Source organism: Pocillopora verrucosa, chromosome 7 (assembly GCF_036669915.1).
Source record: "Pocillopora verrucosa isolate sample1 chromosome 7, ASM3666991v2, whole genome shotgun sequence".
NCBI classification, from domain to species: Eukaryota; Metazoa; Cnidaria; class Anthozoa; order Scleractinia; family Pocilloporidae; genus Pocillopora; species Pocillopora verrucosa.
Window position 1 is genome coordinate 421,018 of NC_089318.1, and position 25,263 is coordinate 446,280.

Genomic DNA, 25,263 nt, shown 5'->3' on the forward strand with positions numbered 1-25,263 from the left:
AATTGGTCTGAGACAGTTTGGGATTAGTTGCTGTGAACGCTATGTGACGTTGACTCTTGCAGTTAATAAAAAAAGTTAGAATATAGACAGAGTAGCGATAAATCTGTGAAGCAACACGATAAAACAAGCGTGGATAGTACTCTTTAAAAACAAAATATACATGGTTCTGAACCTTGCGTCCAGGGCCCACGCGCTTACCCTCGCCCTGATGATGAAGTTGAAAAGAACTCACCTATCATTTAAGTGAAGAGGCCCATCCTCTTGAAATCCGCCGTCATGACAGCATCATGCCGTATACACAACTTTAAAGGCTATCCATGTTTACCAAAACTTACAAAAACTTAAAGCGTTTTGGAACGAAAGCAGCGTATTCAAAACTCTCAACATTGCACTGATTAGTTTGAGTTTCCTTGAAGTTAAGTTGGACACTAAAACATGTGAAATTAAAGAAATCACCCACTTGGTATTCCAATGGAGACGGCTTGTGATGAACTAGTGGCACGTGTTCATCGATCACGCGACTATTGGGTAAGAATGTTTGGCACGTTTACTTACCAATCTATGTAAGGATGCTGCTAAAAATGGGAATGGAGAATGGGGAATGGAGAATGGGGAATGGAGAATGGGGAATGGAGAATGGGGAATGGAGAATGGGGAATGGAGAATGGGGAATGGAGAATGGGGAATGGAGAATGGGGAATGGGGAATGGGGAATGGGGAATGGGGAATGGGGAATGGAGAATGGGGAATGGAGAATGGGGAATGGAGAATGGGGGATGGAGAATGGGGAAGGGAGAATGAGGAATGGAGAATGGGGAATGGAGAATAGGGGATGGAGAGTGGGGAAGGGAGAATGGGGAACGGAGAATGGGGCAGGGAGAATGGGGAAGGGAGAATGGGGAATGGAGAATGAGGAATGGAGAATGGGGAATGGGGAATGAGAAATGGGAAAATGGGAATTAATTTTCAATTTTTTTGGTTTAGGTTTACTGTTTATAATAAGGAACAGATATTTTTCATTGATATCCACGTTCTCTTTCAAAAACGTCCAGGGGCAAAATTAAAGGAACGATATGAATTGATGATAAGAAAAGGAGTGAGCTTCGTATAATTGTCCAAGGACAAATATACAAGCATATTTTCGCGCAAAATAAAAGCTATTGTGTTTCTTATCCTTCAAATATTTTACAACGTGCGTGAAAAAACGTTTACATGGGATGTTTTCTTATGAGTGTTCTCTGGTGAGACTTTATGAACGAACAAATATTTCTCTTCTTCTGTGACAACCATAGTACGCTTTCTTACCTTGAATTAAATTTAGACGAAGACTTATCGTGGTACGGTAAGGTCTGGAAATTGGGGAATATCACCTGGGTTTTATCCTTGGATATCCCCCAGTTTTAGCCAGGAAATATTTGTTAACGTGAGGCGTTTAAACCAGTCGCGCGCGAGCAAAATTATTTGATGGATCATAATCGAGGATATACCCCAAGTGATAATCCCTAATTTTTGAGCTCTTCGTCCAGAACGATAAGTCTTTCTTCTAAAATTAGTTTATGGTGAGACAGCGTTTTGTTTTTGTTAAAAAAGAGCGGACATGTTTGTTTGTTCATAAAATCGTACAAGATAATATTGCAAAGTGAATATCCCATGCAGTAAAAGGTTATCTGTTCGCAAAAATTTCTTTCCCGTAATTTACAAAAATGTTCGAAGGAGATGTTATTAAAATAGCCTCCATTTGGCGTGGAAATAACATGCTCGTTCGTTAACACTTCAAGGACGAGTTGCGGGAAACCTTTAGAAGTTCAGGAATTTGCTGCACACTCGCCACCGATATTCCTGCAAATTACCGCTTGAAACCTGATAGATTCATTATCTGCTTGGCGCGCCTTATGGTCGTGAAGGTGACATTATTCTTTGATTTGATTTTTCAGTTACGCTACTTTAAAAGTGAGGCGAGTACTTTATCTGATAGAAATTTCTCTACTAGGCAGTCCTTTGTTACTTTCGAAAAATGAAATGAAGACTCTGCTGATGGATATTCAACTGTGGGTTGTTTGTTGTTCGTAGTTGAGAAGTGAGTTGGACTCTGAAAAGTCAAGCACTTAACGGCTAACCTCTTTGGAACTTCCAATTTACTAATTTTAAAGTAAACATTCAAATAGCCCCCTAATGAATCTCAGCAAAATTTAATTTAACTCATCAATCGTTTATGAGACCGATAAAATTTTTCTTATTAGGTGGCGAGTATCACTTCTTTCGTTATCATTAAGTTCTTCCGTTCCGTAAATTTAGCCTCTGAACGTTTTTGAAGAAAGTATGAATATCGATAATCGCCGCTGAAAATTTTCTTTTCTGCTTAATCAACACAGAATTTCAAAGAAAATTCAATTTCCCATTTCATTTTCCCATTCCCCATTTCTGCTCTTAGTAACATCCTGGATCAATTAATAGTTTTTCAAGAGATTAGATGCAAATTCTCAGTGAGTTAAAAAATTTCGTCTGATAGTAATCGGAAGACTACAGTGATATTAGCAGTTCAGAGCCGACTAGACTGCCAATCAGCTACGATTTCAGATAAAAAAATTCGACGCTGAGGCACTAAAAAATCAAAAGAAGGTATCTCCTATAAAATATTTTTGCTATTGTTGTAGCATTAGTCGAAACTCAAAGGTCAACTGGTTCTGTACATAATACAAGGGACAGAGAAGACTGTTTACTTCTCCATGACTAGCATGTGCTAAAGAACCATAAATGATAGAATGCCCGATAAGACAATATTGACAACGCCATATTCAATTTAATATGAACCAACAATGCAGAGATAGTTTAAGTACAAATCGATGAGTGAAATAGGGTAAGAAACGTGAATTATTTCCATTCAAAACTTGGCCGACGCAGCACTCCTTTGGCATTGGTTACTTGTTATCCATGTTTCTCGGGCTCCTTAAAATGTAAAGGAAAATAAGTGAATATAAAGACAGCGTAAAACTGTATCAATCAGGATAGCACGCCTCACCAGCCATAGTTATAGATAAGTGCCATTTTTCTTTGATAAATACTAAAACAGTCTTTTTTATTTAAAGCCACTTACTTGTTCTTCAATTCCTCACAGATTTCCAGCAGGGTTTTGTTGTGTTTCTGCTTCAAACGCTTTTGACATCTGCTGTGAATAAACATGGAGGGAAGACGAAGAGAAATTGGAACGGAAAATGAAAGAGGCAGACTATAGAGAACCTCTCTGGAAAGAGAAAAAATCTCAGTCTGTAGTATAAGGTTTATATGCACTCAGAGTTATTCACCACTTAAGATCGCAATACTAAATTATTCCGGCGTAAGAAGAACTACAACGTTGAAGGAAACCGTAAAACATGATTTCCACCAAAAGTGGCAAGTCAACAGCGCTTACAGTTTTCAATTATTGCAAAGTTTCTTCATCAAAGAAAGGCAAGGAAAAATTCACAGCCTCTCATAAATAAAGTTACATTGCCTTCTGCCATCTTCAAGAACGAGCGCATTTAAGAGAAAACAATAAAAATTCGCGTTTTGTACCTTTTTGCTTCCTTATCTTGTATATCATTCTTTTCAAGGCAGACATAATTCGTTTGTTCCCCGGGATTTAGTCGTATCTTTCCTCCAGCTAAACTGAACTCTCCTATCATCTGATGAACTAACAATTTTGTTTGTTCTATTTCAAACAACAAACCTTCGATTCTATCAAGCGCGTTCACGGCAATAGTGAAAAAACGAATTCCATTCTCTATCCCGCCAGCAGTAACAGGTCTCGATCGAAATAATTTGAATTCCTGAGAATTTTCTTCTTCGATTTCTTTGTGTTTGTCCATGTGCGATACCAGAAAGGAGATGAAATCAATGTGATTAACCTTGTGATTGTAGAACGTCACAGAAGACTAATTGTCACTTATTGTGGTTTCAACCTGCTTATGTTTCGATCAGCAAAAGTATTCTAATTACCTCAGTTTACCGTCCCACAGCAGATCTGCTCCAACATCGATCAGCATTTCTCAGTGAACAAACGCATGACTATCGCTTTACGCTCAAAGAGAAGTTGGTGTTCTACGGGTGGTGGAACGCCAACGTAAGTTTAAATTTCATTCCCACTACTAAAGACAATAGGTAGCGGCGTTCAGCTCGCATTCTGTTGAACAATGAGCACTATTTTACCGCATGCCTGTATAATGAGATGAGTTTCGTCTGATGAAAACGTTTGGTTTTCAGACAAACCGCTAAGCTTGCTCTATCAGTTTCGATAGGTTAATTTACAAAATACAACATTTTCAGACAAATGGTGTACACATTAAAGCAAGCACTATACTTAGCTCTAGTCGTGCAAAGAAAAATCCGCGCGCATATCAAACGTGACCTCACAAGAAATAGCGTCACAATGAAACGTGGTAGAGCGCATACAGAAAAGCAAAATGTCAGAGACAAGCAATCGTGCGCAATCATTTCTCCCCTACGTTCCCGAGATGGTGGACATGATCTTAAGATACCTTCCTGCGAAGGAGCTAAGAACAACAGCAAGAGTATGCAGAATGTGGAGGAACATTTCCACGCGGATTTTACATTCGCGAACAACTTGGACCGTGCATCACTTGGCGGACAAATTGATTACAGGAAGTGAAATCGACGATGTTTTTGAAAATATGTTCACGGAACCACGAATGGTGATTCAGTTGAGCCATAGGGAAATCTGGTTCACGCGAAGGGAGCCACGAAGGCGAAGGAACGAAGAGAGACAGCTTGTGCGCTCTGTTTTTAATTTATTTGCCAAACTTCCACCGGGATGTGTCACAATAGGTTGTACCACTGAACGTATTGTATTCCAACAGCCCACTGACGAGTTCACTCCCAACCTCATCCATCATATTAAGGCAGGACACGCATTCATATGTGCGCCTCATATGCCTGGTGTTTGCTACCACCATGTTTACCTCAGAACACCCAGGCCACCGCCAGCTAGTGACTGGTGCGATATGTTTGATTTGCCCGCGCACACTCCAGTCAAGTTAGTCGTGCTGATAGCGCTCTCGGCAAGTAGAGATTTCATACCGTTCCTAGCCTCAGGTACTTGGCTTATTTAACTAATCATGGTTACTGCAATGTAAGCTGCTAAGGGTAAACTTTGATTTCTTCAAATCAAACCGTAAGTAACGCTAAAATGTTTTTCAACTGCTATTGTTTACTTTACAGGAATCCGTGAAACTTATGGAGAACAAGTAGTTGTTTTCGGAGGCGTTGGGCATGACCGTTTGTTTATAGATGGTCTAGTAAAGAGAGCAAGAGTTGTGGCAATATTCATTTCAGGCCAACCATTTCGCGCACACGCTGGATTATTAAACAACGGTAATGACGCTGACTTTTATACACCGGCTCATCAGCTGACAGAAGAAGCTAGAGGCGAAGGTTTTACGCCCAAATTTTCACTTTTGTTCACATCACGGTTTGTTCACAAAGGACAAGCTTTCTATTCCAGCTCTCAAACAGCATTCAGAGAAAGTTTCAGTACCATTCCTATGTTGGGTTTCTATTCTTACGGCGAGTATTGCTTAACTGAAAGAGACACTGAAGTCACCAAAATCAATGACTTCAAAAGACAAATGAGATACAATTCAGCTATTTATTGTGTGTGCTCGTACAAAAACGAGACACAATAGCATTTTTATCTAGTTAGAAAACTAAAACATTGAAGTACACAGTATAACATAAATATCTCCTAACATTGTCTTGTCTCTGAATGTAGTCTGAATTATTCTCAGTATGAAGTGTCCAAGCTAAGAAGTTGTGAACAGGAATAATGTACAACGTAACATCTCGACATCTTTTCAAGGTTCAATATTACTATGTATTTTGATATAGTTTCTGTTTCATTTCATATTGGCGTTTAAAATATTGAATATAATTACCACCTTTACAAATACTTGTTTACTTTTCAGTTCGTTCATTATCATTGTATTTTTTCACGTATGTTTAGAACGAAATTCTGGCACACAGTGTCCATCGAGCGATTGCTCTCAAACAACGTCTCTGCTGCATTTTAATGTCAGGGTGACACTCTGAAGACCGTAAAAAATAATTTTCTACATGATACGAACTGTACGAACTCAGAGTCTCTCGGAAGAAAGCCAAAGAGACCAAATCTAAACAAAAGGCTCGCCAAGTGCAATACAATAACTTACTTCATGACAATCGCAATATTCCATAACTGAGATACATCTTTCAAAGTCAAGCTAGAAATAAATGATGGAAGTAGTCGTTAAATTATCTATTTTATCATAATCAATGGATGCTACTAGTCATGCGCACCATGAAATATCGTGTAGACACATGGCTTTAAACCACTGAAACATCAGCTGATTAGACGAACTCAGGCTTAATGTCGGCCCATCCTTCTTCACTTCACCGATTTGAGTCTGTTGACAACGACATACAGACAATTACTAATGAGACATAGAAACGTGACACAAAAAAATAGCAAAAAATAAACATAAGAAGGACCTACAAAAGAAAGCTCACCATTACAGGAGGGTATACTCTGCGGAAGCCTCCTCTGTGAGTATGCTCTAAGTAAGCAGCCTTGATAAAGTCACGTTCATTTTCGCGCAGGCAGGGAAAACACAGGCGGCAATGCTAAAGACATGGAGACAGCAAAGAAAACAACGAAAATTAACAAACAATGACCCTGATGTACAGCATAGATACCACAGGCCACCCACCTCATTGTAACATGACTTGGAGCATTCACTGCTTGCACATCTTTCGTACAATACTTGAATGTCATGATCACTAACAAGCATGTCTTTCTCTGATGGAGAGCTAATGCACATACACGAAAAAAATAAATAAATAAGCGTTGTTACGGAGATTTGCTGAGCTACATTGGAAGGAATTGCGTGAAAAATTGTTTCCCCGACCTGTACTTCAAACTGTGGTCCAGTTTTGACGCCACTCCCACTAAGCCAAGAAGGTTGAATACAACCTGCAGGTGACAAGAATGGAGATAAAAACAGTGAGTCATTCAGTTTCGTTCTACAACTTGCGTGGACTGGGGAACAGAGATTGTGTACTTTAATTCTCTTGACAAGAAAACATCCTATTAGCAGTATTTGACCTCACCTGTTCGTACATCAGTTTGTTATCATTGTGCGCAGCTGAAGACAAATTTGGAGACATGTTTACCTTTAAAGACAACAAAAAAATAGTGATTTGATGCGATGAGTTATTTATATGTCTCTCAGATGGGGCCAGCAGCTGAAGCAACAAACAATAAACATCGTGTACCTCCATAAGCCAAACTTTTAAGTCAGCATCCAGGATAAAATCAAAGCGGACCATCTCAAAGAAGTTCCTATAATTTGTGGTAAAAAATTAACATGATAAAACATTTTATGTTGAATGGAGGAAAAGGTGTTTGGAAAGCTTCAGTTCTCGATATAACGTGGGTGCACTCAATACATCTAATACCTTGTGGATTTGAAGTGTGATCCTGCAGATATGAGATCTGTTTCCTTTCTCAGGTAAACCTGAGATCAAATACATCATCAATTTTAACATCAAACATTAAAGTCAATTTGTTGGTTTGGATAATAATAATTATAATATTACATGTGAATTAACAAAACCCTTTGCTTCTTTAAAATAATGTTTGATCTAAAATTTCAAGAAAAAAGTTCATATCATAGATGAGTAATGTGTTCCAGCCAATCATAGCTTCTCAACAACAGAAATCTTACCTCTGCAATAGCCCTGTAAATATCGCTCCATATCTTATCAACATCTTGACCTGTAAAAAGTAAATACAGATCACTGTAAGAAGCATTGCAACCGATGACCTGAGTAATGGCAACTGATGTTTTAGTTCAAATTAATTCAATTGTACATTAACTTTATTTCTTTACATACAGCAGCTGAAAGGGAGAGTTATAAAACAGACCTCCCAATCAGCAATCTCCCAAACTAAGCAGCCAGAAATATGTTTCTGCATTTCTGAATCCTTTTTTATCAAATGTTTTGGTGTCAGACAATCTAAAAAATTTTCTCCATACCTTGTTTTTTAAGATGTGCATTAAGAAGCAGTTTGCGGCTGTATTTTCCTTTATGCCACCACTCCCTCAGAGAAGGCAGCTGAATGTGAAATAAGTAAGACAACCATCAGAGTTCTGAACAAACATACTCAAAATGAAGCAACAAGAAAAAATCTGAATGTGTTTATCAAATAGGAATCATAAGACTGAAAAAGGTCTTTAGATTGTTGAAGACAACAGGTGAAACAGGACAAAGCTGAGAAAGCAAAATATCACTTTAGAAACAGTACATTCACAACAGGAAAGAGTTATAGCAGTTTAACTAGAAGTTTTTGGGAATTGTGGTGGAATAAACCAGGCATAAAACTGGAAGGGCCATCTACCTGTCTTAGGCTTTTGTATGACTCTTCATGGGGAGGATGCATAACAGAACTAACTCAGGCAACCCCTCAATTACCTCCCAAGGCTGAGTGTATGAATCTCCCACAACATATTTATCTTCATCATTTGAGTCAAATGGGTAATAGTCTGTCTCACAAAACCTGCACAAGAGTTGTTGAAAATAAGAAAATAAAAAAGTGGATGCTACAAAACTTACTCAAGACCACTCTTTAAAAATTAATGCACAGCAGCTTGGGCACACTATCTAATAAAAATTAGCAATGTGCTCAGAAATGGATATTAATAAGACTTTTGTCCTTGAATTGACCTCTGCTTTGCCATTTACGATAGTCTAGTAGAACCCCTCAGCACTTTTACTTTTTAAGTGATCTCCACTTTTCTTCAGTTTTAATTGGGTCCAGGACATGTAGATTGTTACACAGTGATGGAGAAGTTTTCATTAAAAAATATTGAGATAATGACATTTAATGATCAGGTGCACAAAAAAGGAACGTAATTAAATGTGCACCGTCATAAAACTGTATTAAATAAGTGACTCATAAAATAACCTGATAAGAACCTCCTGGTCATAGACATAAACTCTGAGAGGATCAATGGAAGTTAAAACAGTGTAAACACCAATGTCAAACTTGCGTTTATCAATAAGATATGGATTGGCAATGTACTCCTGAACAAAGTTCTCATCAGACCCCTTATGAAGGTCAATTTCTACAAAAAAAAAAGTATACAAAATTAATGGAAAATATGCTTATAATAACTTCAAGCCACTTGTTGAATAACAAGAGGCAGAACCCAACAGACCAAGTTGAGCCTTCAAGAAAAATATTACAACTGCAAGTTTGTGTAATATTTGTACCATTTGGAGACTTGATGTGTATTCCTCTGTGGTTATTACTCTTCTCCACCCAAAGTTTCTTAGGATGGTTCTTAACCTGAATACAATAAGTAAGAAGACACAAGTTAAAAAACCTCCATGTTTTAATCACACCACATACTATAACGTTGATGCTGATTTCTGCTAGCTCAAATAATTTGTTAATATTTAATTATGTTTATTTGTTTGTTGGTAGGCTGTTCAATGTAATTTACTGGCCATATTCTACTTGAACTGATACCTCCTCTAAAAACTTGTCTGTATCCTTTGGTATCACAAATGCTGGAGGAATAAATGGAAAATGGTTCACTGCCAGGCTAACTTTGTTTGTAATATATCCAGAACCTGGAAAATGATTAATCTGAAAACAAAAGCAAAACAAGTTTGTCTCAAAATGACACAATTACCTTTCCAATACAGGTAATTATCCATTAAAAAATGCATATGCATAAATTCTGGTTAAATATTTTCCCCAGGTTTTATTTCCATTGTTTTTTAATTTTTACAGATACACCTAATGAACATCAAACAGTTGAGTCATAAAACAGTAACAAGTAATTATTGTAAAGACTTCTTATATTAGATTAACATTTTGCAAAGCAAGGATGTTCCGAAATAAAATTAATAAACCTTTTGATGTGGCTCTAGGGTTAGCAGCATATCTTTAAGTTCTCCACCAAATGGATAGTCATGGGCCCACATCACGTCAAACAAGCGGCTTTTTGCCTCAGTTCTGGTATAACCAATTCTGCTGAACACAGCCATCACATGTTTCAAGTAACCTGACTTGAGCTGATAGATAAAAGAAGTTACTTCTAATTATCCACATATCTGATATGACTTTATTCTTGTTTAATAAAAAAAATATATTTGCTTCTTATTGAAATAAAGCACATGAAAAATTTTTATTTTGTAAATAAATGTAAATGTCAATAGGCCCATTGCAGTTAGCAGTCACATGACACATGGAAAACATCTAATGCACTGTTAATGTGTGGTCATACAAAACCCAGGTGCATGTGGTTAAAAGTAATTCAAGTATCCAATGAAAGAATTATTTTTTAATATTATTCACCATATATTTATGCTTATGATCTCCATCGATATTCCCAACATTTTTGCAACAGTAAGCCCTTGATAACTGTACAAAACTCTTGTGAAAAATGAATAAATCACAAAATAACATATTTAATGGTAGTTAACTTATGCATAACTTGAACAGAATTCAAACATTTAGCTGATAAATTTAACCAATAACTGTTTAACTCATTTAAAAATAACAAGTATCCTTACATTTCTGGCATTCATCCAAACAACAGGTCTTCTAGAGCTTCCAAACTCAGGATCACCCACAGTCTGCCCAGTAGTTATGCTATGCAACTGGTAGATATTGACTAAAATCAACAGTACACCAAAGCACAGGCATCCCAACATGAGCTGCACCATACGATGTGAAATTTGAACTCCATGGTGAGGGTGTGGGTAATATTTGGAATTATCAGATGCATACTGAAAATAATTACAAATAAAAAGTTTGCATGAGATATCAGTGACAAGCAAAGCCAAAGACTTTTGGGTTTGTCTTGCAGTTTGATTTGAAAAAAAAAACACCACATGTAGATTAAATTTCACATAACCAAAAAAAATATGTTGACTTGGATAACATACAATCTCTTTACAGCCTAAATTGAAGTTCTAAGAGTATAACAAAATGTGTGGGCTCCTCTCAATTACAGACATGACATTCACAAATTTGACATGTTCTGGGTCTTTGTTAAAATTGTTCAATACAAGGAGCTGGTAACTTGGCATTTAGACTACAATGTGGGAGCTCCATGAGGTGCTCGAAAAGCAGGGATTACAGACTTAACCCAAGAGTTTAACCTTGCATGAGTAGTTTTCTGGCATCAAATTTGAATTGAAATTAGGGCTAACCAATGAGATTCCTTAACTTAATTACCAGTCAATCTCAATGCCATTGAAACACATATTAGGTGATCTTGGGAAACGAAATCATTTCAAATTTCCAGGTGCACAATAAACAGGAAATCTGTAAAATGTTTCAGTAAAGATGACTCTCACAAACAAACAAAACCATTGCGAACAATTTTTGCTGTGTGTGCACATAATTTATCATCAGAGATAACATTCATGCAGTCTTTCTCTTTTTCAGATAAATGAATGGCTGGAAGGCCAAGTTTGTTGAGTTTGCTTCTTGTCTAATGATGATCCTAATAAATGGTGAAATTACAAGGACATGCACAAGAAATTTTTGCAAATCAAAACACCTTGTAGATAATGCTCTATCCAAAGGCAGTTGTCAACAGATTTCCGGCCAATAACCCATTATATTTTTTTATTGTGAGCACAATGCAGAAATCAAACTCGGAGCTCCCATGATATCTAAGTCCCTCCATGAACTTCCTACTGTGCGCTAAAATTAATTTTTTTACTGATTACTGCCACTTAGGTTATGGACTGCACTGGAAAAGAAGGACTGCTCATAGTCTACTTGGATTAAGGATATTTTGTTAATTAACACTCCTAGCTCTTAGAATCTCATTATTTCCGTTTTTTCATTTAGTATAAAGCACTACTTTTTCATATAACTTAAAAAGTGAAAAAAAACAGGTTATGGTGGTCTCAAAAGATTACAGTAGAAGAAGGAGGCTGACATCATTAAAAAAAGAAATACTCATATGATGATGAACATATGTGTGGAGACTCAACAAGTAATTTTCTTGATATAAACAAATTATCTTGTTTCTCAAATACCGTTAGTGTAATGTTGATCTGGAATAACAGCAGCATTTTCTAATGTTTGTATGTCTAGTGTGTCCATACTCAAAACTTTAAAATTCTAGATTATGCACTTTTGTTTGTCAACAAAGTTTGTTATGGAAAATATCCTGTTTCATTTTCTTTTCATTTTAAAGCAGGCTGGAAGATTACATTTAAGGATAAGGGAAACTGAAATCAAAGGTGCAAATAACATTAAAAAAATTAACAGCTGAATTCTGTCGATAGATTGTCATTTTCACAAAGTCTCACTTCAAAATCTCCCTGACTGAATTGTCGTTAAAGATATATACAGTTTTAAGAATTCAGACAAAGCTTTTTAATTTCCATACGCTTTAGTGACTATTCAATGCCATTCATTTTGTTCTGTTTGCTGACTCACTTTCTGCATATAATTACTAAAATTTATAATCATCGAAAGAAAAGAAAATCTTAAGTATTGCAATCGGTTGTTGCAGCAATTTTTTTTTACCGACATGTATAAAAATATTTATATAGTCGTTTTTCTTAAATAAATATCAATCTTCAGTTGAGGAAATTTGCTTGACGTATTCAAATCTCTTAAAGCGAGCGAAATCTTGACAAGTGTTTTTAAGCCTCTTTCATGAAAGAGCTGAAGTAAGTTACCAAAATCTGTCTAACTTACTACAAGAACCGCTTCTGATCAGTTTAAACTCTATTCAAGGTTATTTTAAAAAATCTTGATGTACATAATTTGTTACCTAATTCAGACTTCAGGTAAACTTTATGAACCAAAAATAAACATAAACTACCCTAATTTTAGTTGGGTCGGGTGATAACTCAAGTATCTGGCTGGTTGTGTAAGAAGTGTTTATAGCTTTTCCTAGACACAAACAAGAGTTTTGGTATTGTCCGGTCCAAGAAAAATAAATGGTACAACAGCGACTGCAAGAAAACGGGTGACAGCTGTAACTGACTCTCAATTTTCATATATTTGTACAATGATCGAGCAGCTCTTAAAACGAATTTCAAACTACGTATTGAATATTGGAAAATACTAACGTACACGTACGTTCATATAAAACGTTAATTCACTGTAAAACATACTCGCAAACTACATTCAAACTTGACTTGGCAAACTCAGACGAACGAAGATTGAGAAAAAAATTTCAAATTGAATAGTGGTAAGCTCAAGTGTGAATCTCCGCTTCCGATCGCTCCCGACATCGAACGAAGAAGGGACGAATTATCAAACTTGAAGGTCTGAATAAACTAGTGTACTTTCAAACCTCAGAAAATCGATGACCTCTAATCTCACCTTGAAGTCCGGTTGACGATTTGAAGATTTCCACGGCCACATTTTGAAGCACAGCGTTATCGACCCGGTTATGCTGTCAGATATATGCCTCTCTAATCGAGGACAAGTGCGATTGCGTGACAAACAAGAGTTCAGGTGAATATTGGCTGATGTAGCTGTCTGTAAAGAATGTGATTTCTTTGTTCGTTATCCATGCGAGGGTGACGATTCATTGTACCTGGTTTCTAAATATTCTACATGAAATTGGCGGTATTGATTCAGTGATGGTTGGTGACCGCTATGTATAATAACGCTGTACACTAAGATCGCTGGCGTAAGTAAGTCTAAGGAAAAAGTCCAAGACTTATTAATTTTTTTCAAATATTTTATTTCTTTTGATCCTCAAATGTTTTCTTTATTTTTGTCACTGGATATTTTTAAAAGATCTGCTGATTCTTGTATACCAAATTTTGATCCTTAAAATTTTAAAAAACCTCAACAATTTAGTCAATAAATACACGTTCTAATGTAAAGCATTGGGTCGTGTTAAGACTTCAGAATTGAAAATTTGACTGTGTCTGAGTAATGACTGACTGCGACAAACTACAATCGACAGTAACAACAATACTAATAGGAAAGATTAGATATTCGCGACCAAAAGTCCGTTCTTACTCTCTCTAATCACATGATTATTGAAACTCGTCTGTTGAGTTTTTTCTATTTCGTCATTAAAAAAAAAATTACTTTCTCTGCTTTTACGTTCGCGTTAAATCATTGACCTACTTGTTATCTCCAATAAAAGCCCAATCTCATTATGAGAAAAAAAGCCAAAGAAGGTCCCCTTGCTGCAAAGTTTTTAAGAATTTATTTGCCGGGCAGTAAATTGCCTGTAGGTTTGACAAGCCTGTCCAACCATGCATTAGTGACCTAAACAAGTCTGTTTTAGTTCGAAAACAAAGTCAGTTTTATCATTTTTTATAAAACTACCTTAGCAACGGCTAATACCTTTATAAAATCGGCTAAAAGAAACCCTTACCGAGCACAAATTTCTTAATTAATGTGAATTGTCCCCCCAAGTAAGATGGATAGTTTGTTGATATTCTTGTTGATTGACGTAAAACACATTATTAAGTTTGACCTAAGGTCAGATAAACTCGTTCCACTTGTGGTATTTATATTAAGATAAGAAAAAAAAAAGATTAAGATCTTGCTCTTCTAAAGCCACTTACATTACCTATGCGAGCATTACAAGTATACTAGTAATCTAACCATTCCTTCTTTCGATCTGTTTTTTAATCTTCCGCCAGATTCTTCAGGCCGGCATCGCTTTTGTCAGCATGAAGTGTTATAATCAGTCAATCATGCCGACAAAAAGATCATACCGCGTTCAAGCGAGGTAAGTTGATACAATTTGGAGCTTTATTGAGTTTTTGCCAGATTGTACAGAGAACAGAACTTTTCCCTATGAAACTGGAATTGAATGACACGTTTTTTCCCTCATGTTGTGTCACTGGCAAGCTGTTAATTCTGGCAGACTTCAGTAAGCGCAACCGATTGACCCACACTATACATTTCCGAACAGACAGCTGTTTGCTTTTTTTTTCCTTCTTAATCTGATGTAGCCACCATGACAAATACAAATGATCCACCCATTTACGTCAGTATACCTTTCCTGTCGCTTGAGAATCAGTCTGCCCGATGAACAGTCGCTTTTGGTTACGCACCTGTCGGCAATAAACAAACAGAACATATGTCAACAGACTGAAGGTGAACTAAACTTGACTAGCTTATTATCCAGATACGACAAGCTTGTATTGACGTGTTGGTCGATACGATGAAAACATGCGATGATTAATGACCTTAAAGTAAGCCTGTAAAGTAACTGACGCTAATACGTCGATCACTAGACGTCTGACCATAATTAGGGAATAAGCAGCTAGTGACGATAATTTAGCAGATATTTTCCCGGCTTAGTATAAATGATGAGAGAAAATGAATATATTCTCCTTGTCTTTCGGCTGCAAAACCACAGCGCACCTTAAGCCTTATAAGCATATTTTCTTGCGTTTAGTTATCTTATTTCATCGCGAGTTTTAGGTGTATGCAAACTTGCTCAAGTATGTCTTTTTTTTGTTTATTTTTTTGTTTTTTGTTTATTTTTTTGTAAAGTTGCGCAAATAAGGATGCCCCTTTCACTGCGAGCCAAACAATCCCCCTCGTATGGATGCCCGTCTGGTAACATTGACCAACGAGTATTTAAAAGGTCATTTTCTGGGTTGACAAACGAAAATCTGTAAATCCGTTCAAGTCATCGCTGAAGTGTCCAATCCGCGCGCATTTTAGGATAACTCGGTCGATCTGTCAACCTAATCTCCCCTCCCTCCCCAACACAACACATCCCTCAACACACCCCTTCGCCGCCTCTCCTTCTGACGTCGCGTCCGGTCATGATAAGTATCGTATGTACTTGAACCACAGGCGGCCCAAGCTCCAGCTGTGAGATGATCATCTTACGCAATAACGGTTATGGCGGAATTATAAGAGTTTGTATAGGAATATTTACGAGCGCTCTAAGGAATAAAAAAATACGTCAAATTCTCAAAAAAAAAATACGTCACCTCGCTTCCACAGCGTATTGCTTGTTATCTGACCGCTTACTTTGATGAAAAGAGCCCATTTGAGCGAGTTGTTCATTTCGAGGTTTTCAACGTACGTTGAAAACCTCGAAATGAACAACTCGCTCAAATGGGCTCTTTTCATCAAAGTAAGCGGTCAGATAACAAGCAATACGCTGTGGAAGCGAGGTGACGTATTTTTTTTTGAGAATTTGACGTATTTTTTTATTCCTTAGAGCGCTCGTAAATATTCCTATACAAACTCTTATAATTCCGCCATAACCGTTATTGCGTAAGATGATCATCTCACAGCTGGAGCTTGGGCCGCCTGTGCTTGAACTAGCAACTGGGCTGTGACAATTATTTTACATCTTAAATTATCTACTTCGAGATGTAAAAGATGAAAACGACGGCTGAATTTATAAGAAGGAAACTTTGTATTGCTCTGATAGACTGAAATTCGAGAATGTAACAAATGCTAAATTACTTCATCAGCCAATTTCCAAAGTACTTCAGAATGATTGATCATGGTCGATGTTATAATCAAGTGGGGTGTACCGTAATCAAGGTTGCCGTAACATCACGTACGGACGGAATTGAGACAGATGGAAATCACATTATGTTAAAGTGCCAGATAGTTATGCAAACTAACGCTCAGATTTGTCGTGTTGGTACAATAAACCGATCAAAACAAAGGATTTTCAGGTCACAGCAACATTCGTAGTTTCATACAGGTAATGTGATTCTTTGCACTGCAGGTCTCTTATGGGAAACTGAATAAAATGAGTCGATTAAAAAGGGATTTGTCTGGCCAGGGAACAAAAAGATCACAGGAAATATGCATATACTTAATTACATCGATATATTTTTTCTGACCCACTAGGATAAATTACGGTAGAGTATATTAACTAAACGTATTTCAAACCTTCGCTGTAAACGAATCACCCATAAGGATCGGAAAGTTGTCCTGGAGCATAAAATAAGAAATTTTTGAAGAGTGTCGTTCGGTGACCTTTCCTATTTCTTTAACACATCACTCATCACCCTGAAATTATTGTTCATAAAATCTTCATTGAATATATAATGTCAGCGACAAATTGAGTTGAGTTGACAAACGTTGAATTCGGCAACGAATATCCGTTCAGGTTTTCAGATCGCGCACGTTTTGTCAGTGAAAGGATCGCTTTCCCTATATAAGGATAGTTACCAAGACTCTCACTTCAATTCTAGATTGACAAGGAAATACGGTGAAATGTCGTTTATATCCAAACGAGAGAGGGAAGTTAAAATATCAGCTGTGTAAGTAGAATATTGCTGCTGACGTTCTGCTGGTGTTCTTTTGCGTGGGACGTTTGATACTTCAAACCTTTATAGTATGCCTGTATCGTACGTAGTTAAAGAGTCTATTGCCACGTCGAATAATTCTATTAAATTCATGAAAAGGTGATAAAAAGACAGTTCAGACAAAACAAATATTATAAAGATAAAGTAAATCTGCCAGAAGGTTATTGCAGTACGCGGTTATGTATTCGATGTAAGCTAGCTGATGGAATATGCACAAATTCGCAGAGTAACTATACAACTTGGCTGGACAACCTCTGTAGGGACTACCTACTCCAAACAAGAGTAAATCAAGCCCAACTGATTGCCTCCAGATATAATTTAAATTGCTCACCTCGACTAATGAATTAATCATACAAACCAAAAATACATGATGTCATACGCAGCTTTCTGTCAAGATCACGAAATGCGTTTACTAATAATTGTCGAATTGTTGTTCATTTTCTTTAGATTACTATGGCTTTTGCTCAGTGATATGTTCGGTGTGTTTCGCTTTTGAGTAAAAAAACAAAAGGACGATCGATTTAAAAAGCATTAAGGTAGACACAACAATTTTTAAAAGTTTTCGCTGTTGATGTGCGTTTTATTCATGTCTTAAGAACACCACTGCGAGTGAGATAAAAAACGCAAATATCATTTTATCAATGCGGAGTAAAGAAATATTAAGAAAGCAATTTAAAACTTGCTCGAAGGTTCATTAACAATCAATCATTCAAAAGAAAGAAAAATAACTGGACATGCTAAAGCTGAAGTTTTTGCCACCGGAAAAGTACATTTGTTCAGCAACTGAACGTGACTAACAAATCCCTGGGGCGTATTTGGATCAAAGGGGGGATTTTAATGTTTACTCACCACGTGTTTGCGGACTGATTTGGCGTTAAATGAGCAAGAGATGCCTTATTGCCCAGGGTAACTGCACAACCAAACTTTTGACATGATTCTTGGTTGTAGAAAGCCAGGCAAACTGCTAGATTGGTCGGTAGATACCAACCGATAGCTACACATTACCTCTGACCTGTATCTCGTGATACTGAATTTAACATTATTGCATTAGAATTCAAGAACAGACGCAGCCTGACGGTATCGCTGATTATTCTGTCGACGAAACTGCTGCTGCGTCGAACAACTCCGGTTCGGCGTCACAACAGTCAATCGCGTCAAAGATGTCTCGATCGCGCTCTCGTCTCTTCGACGCTGATAACCCGGGAGAAACAAGGCTTTATTTGAACGTTGGAGGGCAGAGACACGAAACATTTGTGAGTACTTTGGCAAGCATACCTGACACACGGCTGGCATGGATAGCTGAACGAGCTCTGAAGGATCCAAGACCGCTCGGACAAAAGCGAGAATTTTTCTTCGACCGGAATCCCGCAGTTTTTACACATATTCTCAACTACTATCGCACAGGGAAACTACATTGTCCAAGGGATGTGTGTGGACCACTCTTTGAGGAAGAACTTAACTTCTGGGGTCTGGACGAAAAACAGATTGAAACTTGTTGTTGGGCAAAATATGATGAACATCGCGACGCTGAAGAGAAACTTCAAGGCTTCTCACGAGACGAAGATCAAGATTCAGACTTTGAAGACATCGACAGCGGGTCTGGTGACATCGAAATCCCTAGTAGTGGAAGTGAACTTTGTGCCTCGCACGACTCAGCTCGGCGGGTCACAACAGCAGCTGCGCGCTGGAGGCATCCATGGCACACGATGAAGAAAAAAATATGGAAAACATTTGATGATCCTTACTCATCGAAATTTGCAAGGGTACGTAAAACATCCTTCTTAATAGTTGGCGCCAGCATATTAGTCAACGTTTTTATACTTAATTTTTTTTTAGGATACCTAAGACATAGACTTCTGGCGTTGTGAATAGTATTCAGTGTAGTCTAATTCTTCAGTCATTGCTCAGTTGCTGATCTGGGTTTGTTTTGTGACTTCGCCGCGTTTCATCAATTTAATTACTTGTGATTTACCCTCAGTCGAATCTTTTTAAATAAAAAGTAAAAAAGCTTTTCCCTTAGATACTTTCACACATTATGATGATCATTTGCTTTCAACTTTGAAATTGTTTGCATTAGAAAATACAAAAGTTGCCACGTCGTGATAAAACGTATCGCTTTTATCGCTTGAAATATTTTGTATTCGCAGCATTAATGATGATTCAGGTCTCGTGAATGATAGTTTACATATAAATATATTTTTTTGCTCTCCATGTATCTGGTTTTAGCTCTCATAACATTGGTGGTTCGGGCTTTCTACCTTTTATATTCAATAAATTTGCGGAAGAAGAATGATCGGAAAAGCAAACATTTAAATAAAATAATTCGGGCTAAAAATTTTCATCCGAGCCTAGGGTATGTGATTTTAATGTCGAAGCGATGGAGACTTACGACCGACAATCACTCGTTTGTGTTAGCAGCCTCGTATCATGAGTCGCAGAATCTTTGCTTACTGTCAGGGAATAAGACGTTCTTTCCTAATTTAGTCTTAACACTGTTTGTTCAGTCTTCTATTAAGCGACCTCTTCTAATGAATGAAAGTACCTATATTCTCTTTGTGATTGGTTGAACTAAGACTTAACGTCGACTATTGAAAATGCCGCTTCCGATATTTTAGGTTGAAAATGAATTACTCCTTCCTCGACTTGAAAGATATCAAAAAGCAACAAGATAAAAGCCATGATAACAAAGGAAAATTTCTTAGAGACCCGTGAGATAAGAACAGAAAGGAATACTGTAAACCACTTTACGAGTATTTCAAATTCTGTCTATTGTTTACATCAAAGAATAAAGATGTACTAATCAATTCAAAATAAAAGATAATTTTGAGGCCTTATTTTTCGTGGGCTTTATATTCGCTTTTCCTTTCTTTACATACGGGCAGGTGAGCAAGTGTTTGAAAGACAAATGTCTCGTTCTGTTCCTAGAGAGAAAAATCTTTTGTTAATGTGACAAATATTCTCAAGAGCTCTAGAAATCTGTCTTAAATTAGATAACTTATTTCTTTTAGTTTTGAAAGCTTTTCTTACCTTTCCAAACTTTGATCATTAAATTACGATGAAAATCAGAGCTTTATTTAATAACTGGTCTTGAAAGAATATTCAGTGTTGCCGTGGCAAGTAACATTTAGTTCCTTTTTTTGATACTTCAACTTATTTTCAGTTAATGTATTCAACTACATGACGAAAACGAAGAATTAAAACATTACCATAAAAGGTTGATATCTACTTTCCAAAGTAATAGTCATAATGCGTTCTAATTATCCACATGTAGTTCAGAAAAAAAAAGTAATTGGTGATCAGGTGAATATTATGACGGTTACGGTTACTTATACTAAATTTTATGGCTAAATGTTGTGACTCCTGAATAACTTATGTTGAAACGGGTATGGAGATTTCCAATGTAATTGATTCCACTAACCCTTGAACAGTTTGAGGCTACCTCAAAGTCCTCACGAAGGTCAGAGGCAAGCGCCTAAGGTTGACTTTGAAGAGACGATCGGATACAACTGGGTAGTTTTGCGGGAGTTCCTTCATTGTTATCAATATTTTTATTTCTATACAAATTATTCGCTTCAATGTTTCTTTGGACAGAACTGGCAACATATTATGCTGTGCGTCAAGTCAGTTTTCCAAAATAAAGTATCCATTTTGTCCCCTTTAAATGATTGCTGGCCGATTACTCACAGCTTCGTAACTATGCGTTTAGTAACCATGCAATTAGTAACCGTGCATTTAATAACCATGCAATTAGAAACCGTACATTTAATAACCATGTAATTAGTAACCATGCATTTAATAACCATGCAATTGGTAACTATGCATTTAATAACCATTCATTTAGACTGCGCATAACAATGAACATGATATTATTTTGACTTTGGATACGGCAGCTTTTTCTCAGTGATACGTCTTTAGAAACATGCAACTTACAAGGTAACAGTATATTCAAACTTAGACAAGTGATCCAGTGATCTTTGGATCAATTGAACACTGTAAGATCAGTTGATCTACAAATATGCATAAACGAGCAAACAGAAAAAAAACATATTTTTATACAGCTTTTTTTTACATTTTGCTTAACAGGCCGTCGGCTTTATATCTCTCATTTTCAACGTAGCGGTCGTCACACAGTTTTGCATCTTGACTTTGGACTACTTCAGTAATGAGCACTCTCCACAGAATCAAGTTCTTTTCATCATTGAGTCTATAGCAGTTTCTTGGTTCACATTAGATATCGCCATTCGTCTACTATGCTGTCCTGATCGACGTCGTTTTCTAAAAACGCTTCAAAACTGGGCTGACTTCATTGCCATCATTCCATTCTACTTGGTTATCTTGACTCCATATGACGAAATACTCAGAAACTTCACAATTTTTTACGTATTTCGAATGTTCCGCACCTTTCGACCATTAAAATTTTCTTATGTTATGCAAGTCTTTACACAAACACTTCGTGCCAGCTCACGTGAACTGTACTTCTTGATTTTCATCCTTGCGCTTGAGGTGGTGGTTTATGGCAGCCTCGCTTATTACTCCGAGCGAAAGACCCCTGAAACTAAATTTATCAATATCCCAGTCTCGTTCTGGTGGGCACTGGTTACCATGACAACGGTAGGATACGGTGACATGTTTCCAACGACCCTGCCGGGTAAGCTGGTGGGTTGCGTGTGTGCTATCAGTGGGGTTCTTATGATAGCACTACCAGTATCTGTCGTGGCCAGCAACTTCTCGTTGTATAATTCCTACGCCAAAGTTAAGCTCAAACTCCCTTCAAGGGGAAAGAAAAATATGGTGGATAATGCTCTGAAAGCGTTGCAACTTGCTACGCCGCAAACCAGTGTAAGTGTTGCCTCACCGGACGGCGCAAACGGTAATGGAAGAGGTCGATATTCATCGCTGGTAACCTCAGGAATTGAATTAGGATTATTGAATTCTACAAAGAAAAGTCCTTGTGAAGAAATGGACGTTTTACCTAACTACGAATCTACCGACAACAGACGATACGGGAGACGCTCGGCGCATTTCTCGTTAAACTTGATTCCAATAAGAGCACATCCAGAGCTTCCTGAAGGCGACAGTGAATCAGAAGATAGCCCAAAGGGACTGGACTGTAATCGTTTAAAACCTGCAAATGATAAAGTCACTTAATCATTTCGTTCCCAAAATGTTCAAGATCAAGTTAAGTTGTCATAACTAACTTACAGTGACATAAACAGGAGATCCATGTGGTTATGTTTTCATTTAGCTTATACTCATCGCAACTGAATGTTATATTTGAAAATAAACGAGAAGGTAGAAATGACGTAGTTTCCTACAGCTCGTGAGCAGGTTATCGATGAGAATGATAAGTAAAACGTTCATTCGAAAAGTCTATGATTTCGGTAAAAGAGAAATAATTGTTTGTATAGTAGCTCTTATTATGAGTGCTTTGGTACAACAGTCTCTTCGCACGCGACAAAGTTTGAGGCTTGATCGACGCGTGTCCGCGAGGGGTCTGGCAATGATAATTAGTGCCAGACTTCCTGCCGGCTCATTGTGCGTAAGGCCTCGAACTTCCTCTAAGGCGGAAAGACTCTCGGAGTGTTTGTAATTAAAGCCTTCTGGCAAGTTGTCCGTATAGAGGCATTGATAAAAACTTTCTTTCACATTGAGTCACGATAATCGAACCGCTGTTCACCATCTATGGAAGACGATCGCGGAATAGCGTGCTCCCCGGCGTCGGTTTGCAAAGAAAAAATGCTTGTCTCTGTCCTTTGCTATTTCGGTGCACAAAATGATAGTTAATTGTGTTTTACCTTTACGCTGACAACTGAAGATGTCGAGTGGGAACCATTTTAAGAAAGGTTATAATTTTTTAGGGATTATAGTCCCATATTGTCAAGATATTTGATGCAACTGATAGAAGTTACTTGAAGTTAAGAGAAGCAGTACGTTCACAATAACGGAAGTTAATTCCAAATTCAAAACCAACTTTAAAGGAGGTAAACAGTTTCCTTGTTCCATGGAAAATAGCCTCAAAGTCTACATCTAAAGGAAAGACTAATCAAACGAAATAAGTTCAGACGTCATGGTTTTGTCATTCGTAGCAACAGTTTCATGTAAACAATCTTAAGACGTCCGTTGGTTACAAAAGAAACATCTGCTTCTAACGGCACCTGCCTGACGCACGCTTATATCTTCCTGTGTCAATTAGTCGGTTGATAATTCGTGTTGAGACTCTTGAGAGTTTTAGTAAAGTCACTTGTGAACAAAATACAAGCGCAAGGAGAGAAAGCGGCTGATGAAGGAATAGTTTATTTCAAAAGATGAATATGCTCTCAAAATAAATAGTTTAGCGCGCTTCTCGGAAGGCAAACTTAATTACAAGCAGACGATCTTCATCGGCGTTAATCTATTGGTTATAAAGATATTATTTAACCAAAAACAATGCTATAATCGGGGGATTCTAAAGCTCTTTGAATGCACAATTATATTTTGATTATACATTTTCAGGCATTAAATGAATTTAATCGAGAACTTGTGATAAATATGAGGCAAAGCTCCAGATTACTTTCAATTCTAGAACTTTCTTCCTGTTTGCTTCAAAACAATGGAAACATTTTAAATGGAGAGAACCTTATCTAATTGGGTGTTGTAAAGCCACTAACCTGATGCAGATTACTTCTGCTGTTTAATGCCAACCAAGTGAGTCAGTTTACTTAATGTGGGTCCATAACAGCCGACATAGCGCAAAGATGGCCCTTCGGATTTTTCATATTAGAGGAAATTCGATCCTCCTCGTTCAAAATTGTCATCTGTAAGAAGTGATTAATCTTATAATTTTGATAAGCTAATTCTTTGGCTTATTTGTTAGCGCTCAAGGATCACAGGGTTACATCCCCGTCACATGTTGGACATCAGTTATTTGTCAGCAATCTACAGGTAAGTGACTTAACAATTCTGTCACAAATAATACTGAATTGTTCAGTATTACTGAGTTCTGGATAAGATAAGGAATCAACATCTCAACAAAGTTATAATTTTTTCACCCTTCAATGGTTAGTCGTATCTCTTCAGCGATAATTCTAAGACAAACTGGTGTACGATTTGTGGCTTTTTGTACCTTCTTACGGTACACTGACGTTAACGAGTACAACACAATGCCTCTTTACAACATCTCTTTGGCGATTGATGAATCTCTGAAGGAGATATATACTGACGTGCACTCAGAAAATTAACAATAAAAACATACATTGTATTTTGACCGCTGACTTGATCTGCAAGAATTATTTCTTAGCTTAGCACCCACAGTCAACATAAACATCACGATTCAAAAATGAGCAAATCAGTCCAATTCCTCATAAATCTTAACAGTGATAGAATGAGCTTTGTTTCGCTGATAAATGATTAGTTATTAGTATTTAAAAGTTCTACCCTAAACGTGAGAGACCAGGCGACTCAGTGTGTTGCTCGTTGGGCTTTGAGCAGTTATTTTGTTCCCGTCCCCACCCAGGGGTGTAAACTGTCTAGGTGCAGACAAATGATGAGGGAAAATAAATGCGATTCTGGGGGTATCCCGCCGTGGCTTAGCAAACCATCTAAAGAGAGTGGCAACACCCTTAGTTAGTTCATGACACGGAAACCGGAATACCCTGCGGCGCCTTGAGTTGGCACTAGTAACGATTTCTCGTTAGACTTTTTTTTTTTTTTAATCTTAAACGCGCTCCTTTATCATCATCTTTCGGGAGCCAAATAATGATCCTTTGGTTGGTGCGCTTTGTTATTTTCTCCTTATATTTCAAAATTATTTTCACAAAGCAGTCAATAATGTCAACAAGAGGGGAGGCCAAAGTGCAAAATAGGTTGATTCGTTCAGAGGTGTTCGTTCAATTGGTTGAACCCTAATTAATGCTTCCATATACTGGCATGTCAAAAGCTGGGATATCA

At 37.3% G+C, this 25,263-nt stretch overlaps 3 protein-coding genes across 4 annotated transcripts; 2 read left to right on the plus strand and 1 right to left on the minus strand.

Moving 5' to 3' along the window:
* The first annotated feature begins 4,439 nt into the window (after window positions 1–4,439).
* Window positions 4,440–5,921, plus strand: LOC131774189 (F-box only protein 22-like). Its single transcript, XM_059090207.2, has 2 exons — window positions 4,440–5,088; window positions 5,215–5,921. Exons 1-2 carry the CDS (start codon window positions 4,440–4,442, stop codon window positions 5,676–5,678), a joined length of 1,113 nt encoding a protein of 370 aa, XP_058946190.1. The 3' UTR covers window positions 5,679–5,921.
* LOC131774179 (probable tubulin polyglutamylase ttll-15) lies at window positions 5,628–13,664 on the minus strand. Its single transcript, XM_059090197.2, has 16 exons — window positions 13,400–13,664; window positions 10,615–10,830; window positions 9,952–10,113; window positions 9,563–9,682; window positions 9,304–9,379; window positions 8,996–9,155; window positions 8,503–8,587; window positions 8,067–8,145; window positions 7,755–7,804; window positions 7,486–7,544; window positions 7,303–7,369; window positions 7,138–7,200; window positions 6,936–7,000; window positions 6,738–6,837; window positions 6,538–6,651; window positions 5,628–6,434 (listed from the first exon to the last, which is right to left on the minus strand). The coding sequence occupies exons 1-16, from the start codon at window positions 13,439–13,441 to the stop codon at window positions 6,318–6,320; spliced, it is 1,575 nt and encodes a 524-aa protein (XP_058946180.1). The 5' UTR covers window positions 13,442–13,664; the 3' UTR covers window positions 5,628–6,317.
* A 3,559-nt stretch (window positions 13,665–17,223) lies between these two features.
* Window positions 17,224–23,609, plus strand: LOC131773915 (potassium voltage-gated channel subfamily C member 1). 2 transcript variants are annotated; one of them, XM_059089888.2, is made up of 3 exons: window positions 17,224–17,292; window positions 18,389–19,100; window positions 21,421–23,609. In XM_059089888.2, the coding sequence occupies exons 1-3, from the start codon at window positions 17,246–17,248 to the stop codon at window positions 22,483–22,485; spliced, it is 1,824 nt and encodes a 607-aa protein (XP_058945871.1). In that variant the 5' UTR covers window positions 17,224–17,245; the 3' UTR covers window positions 22,486–23,609. The 2 variants fall into 2 exon arrangements, with proteins under 2 accessions (XP_058945871.1, XP_058945878.1); XM_059089895.2 differs by lacking the exon at window positions 17,224–17,292 and adding an exon at window positions 17,785–17,873.
* The last annotated feature ends 1,654 nt before the right edge of the window (window positions 23,610–25,263 follow it).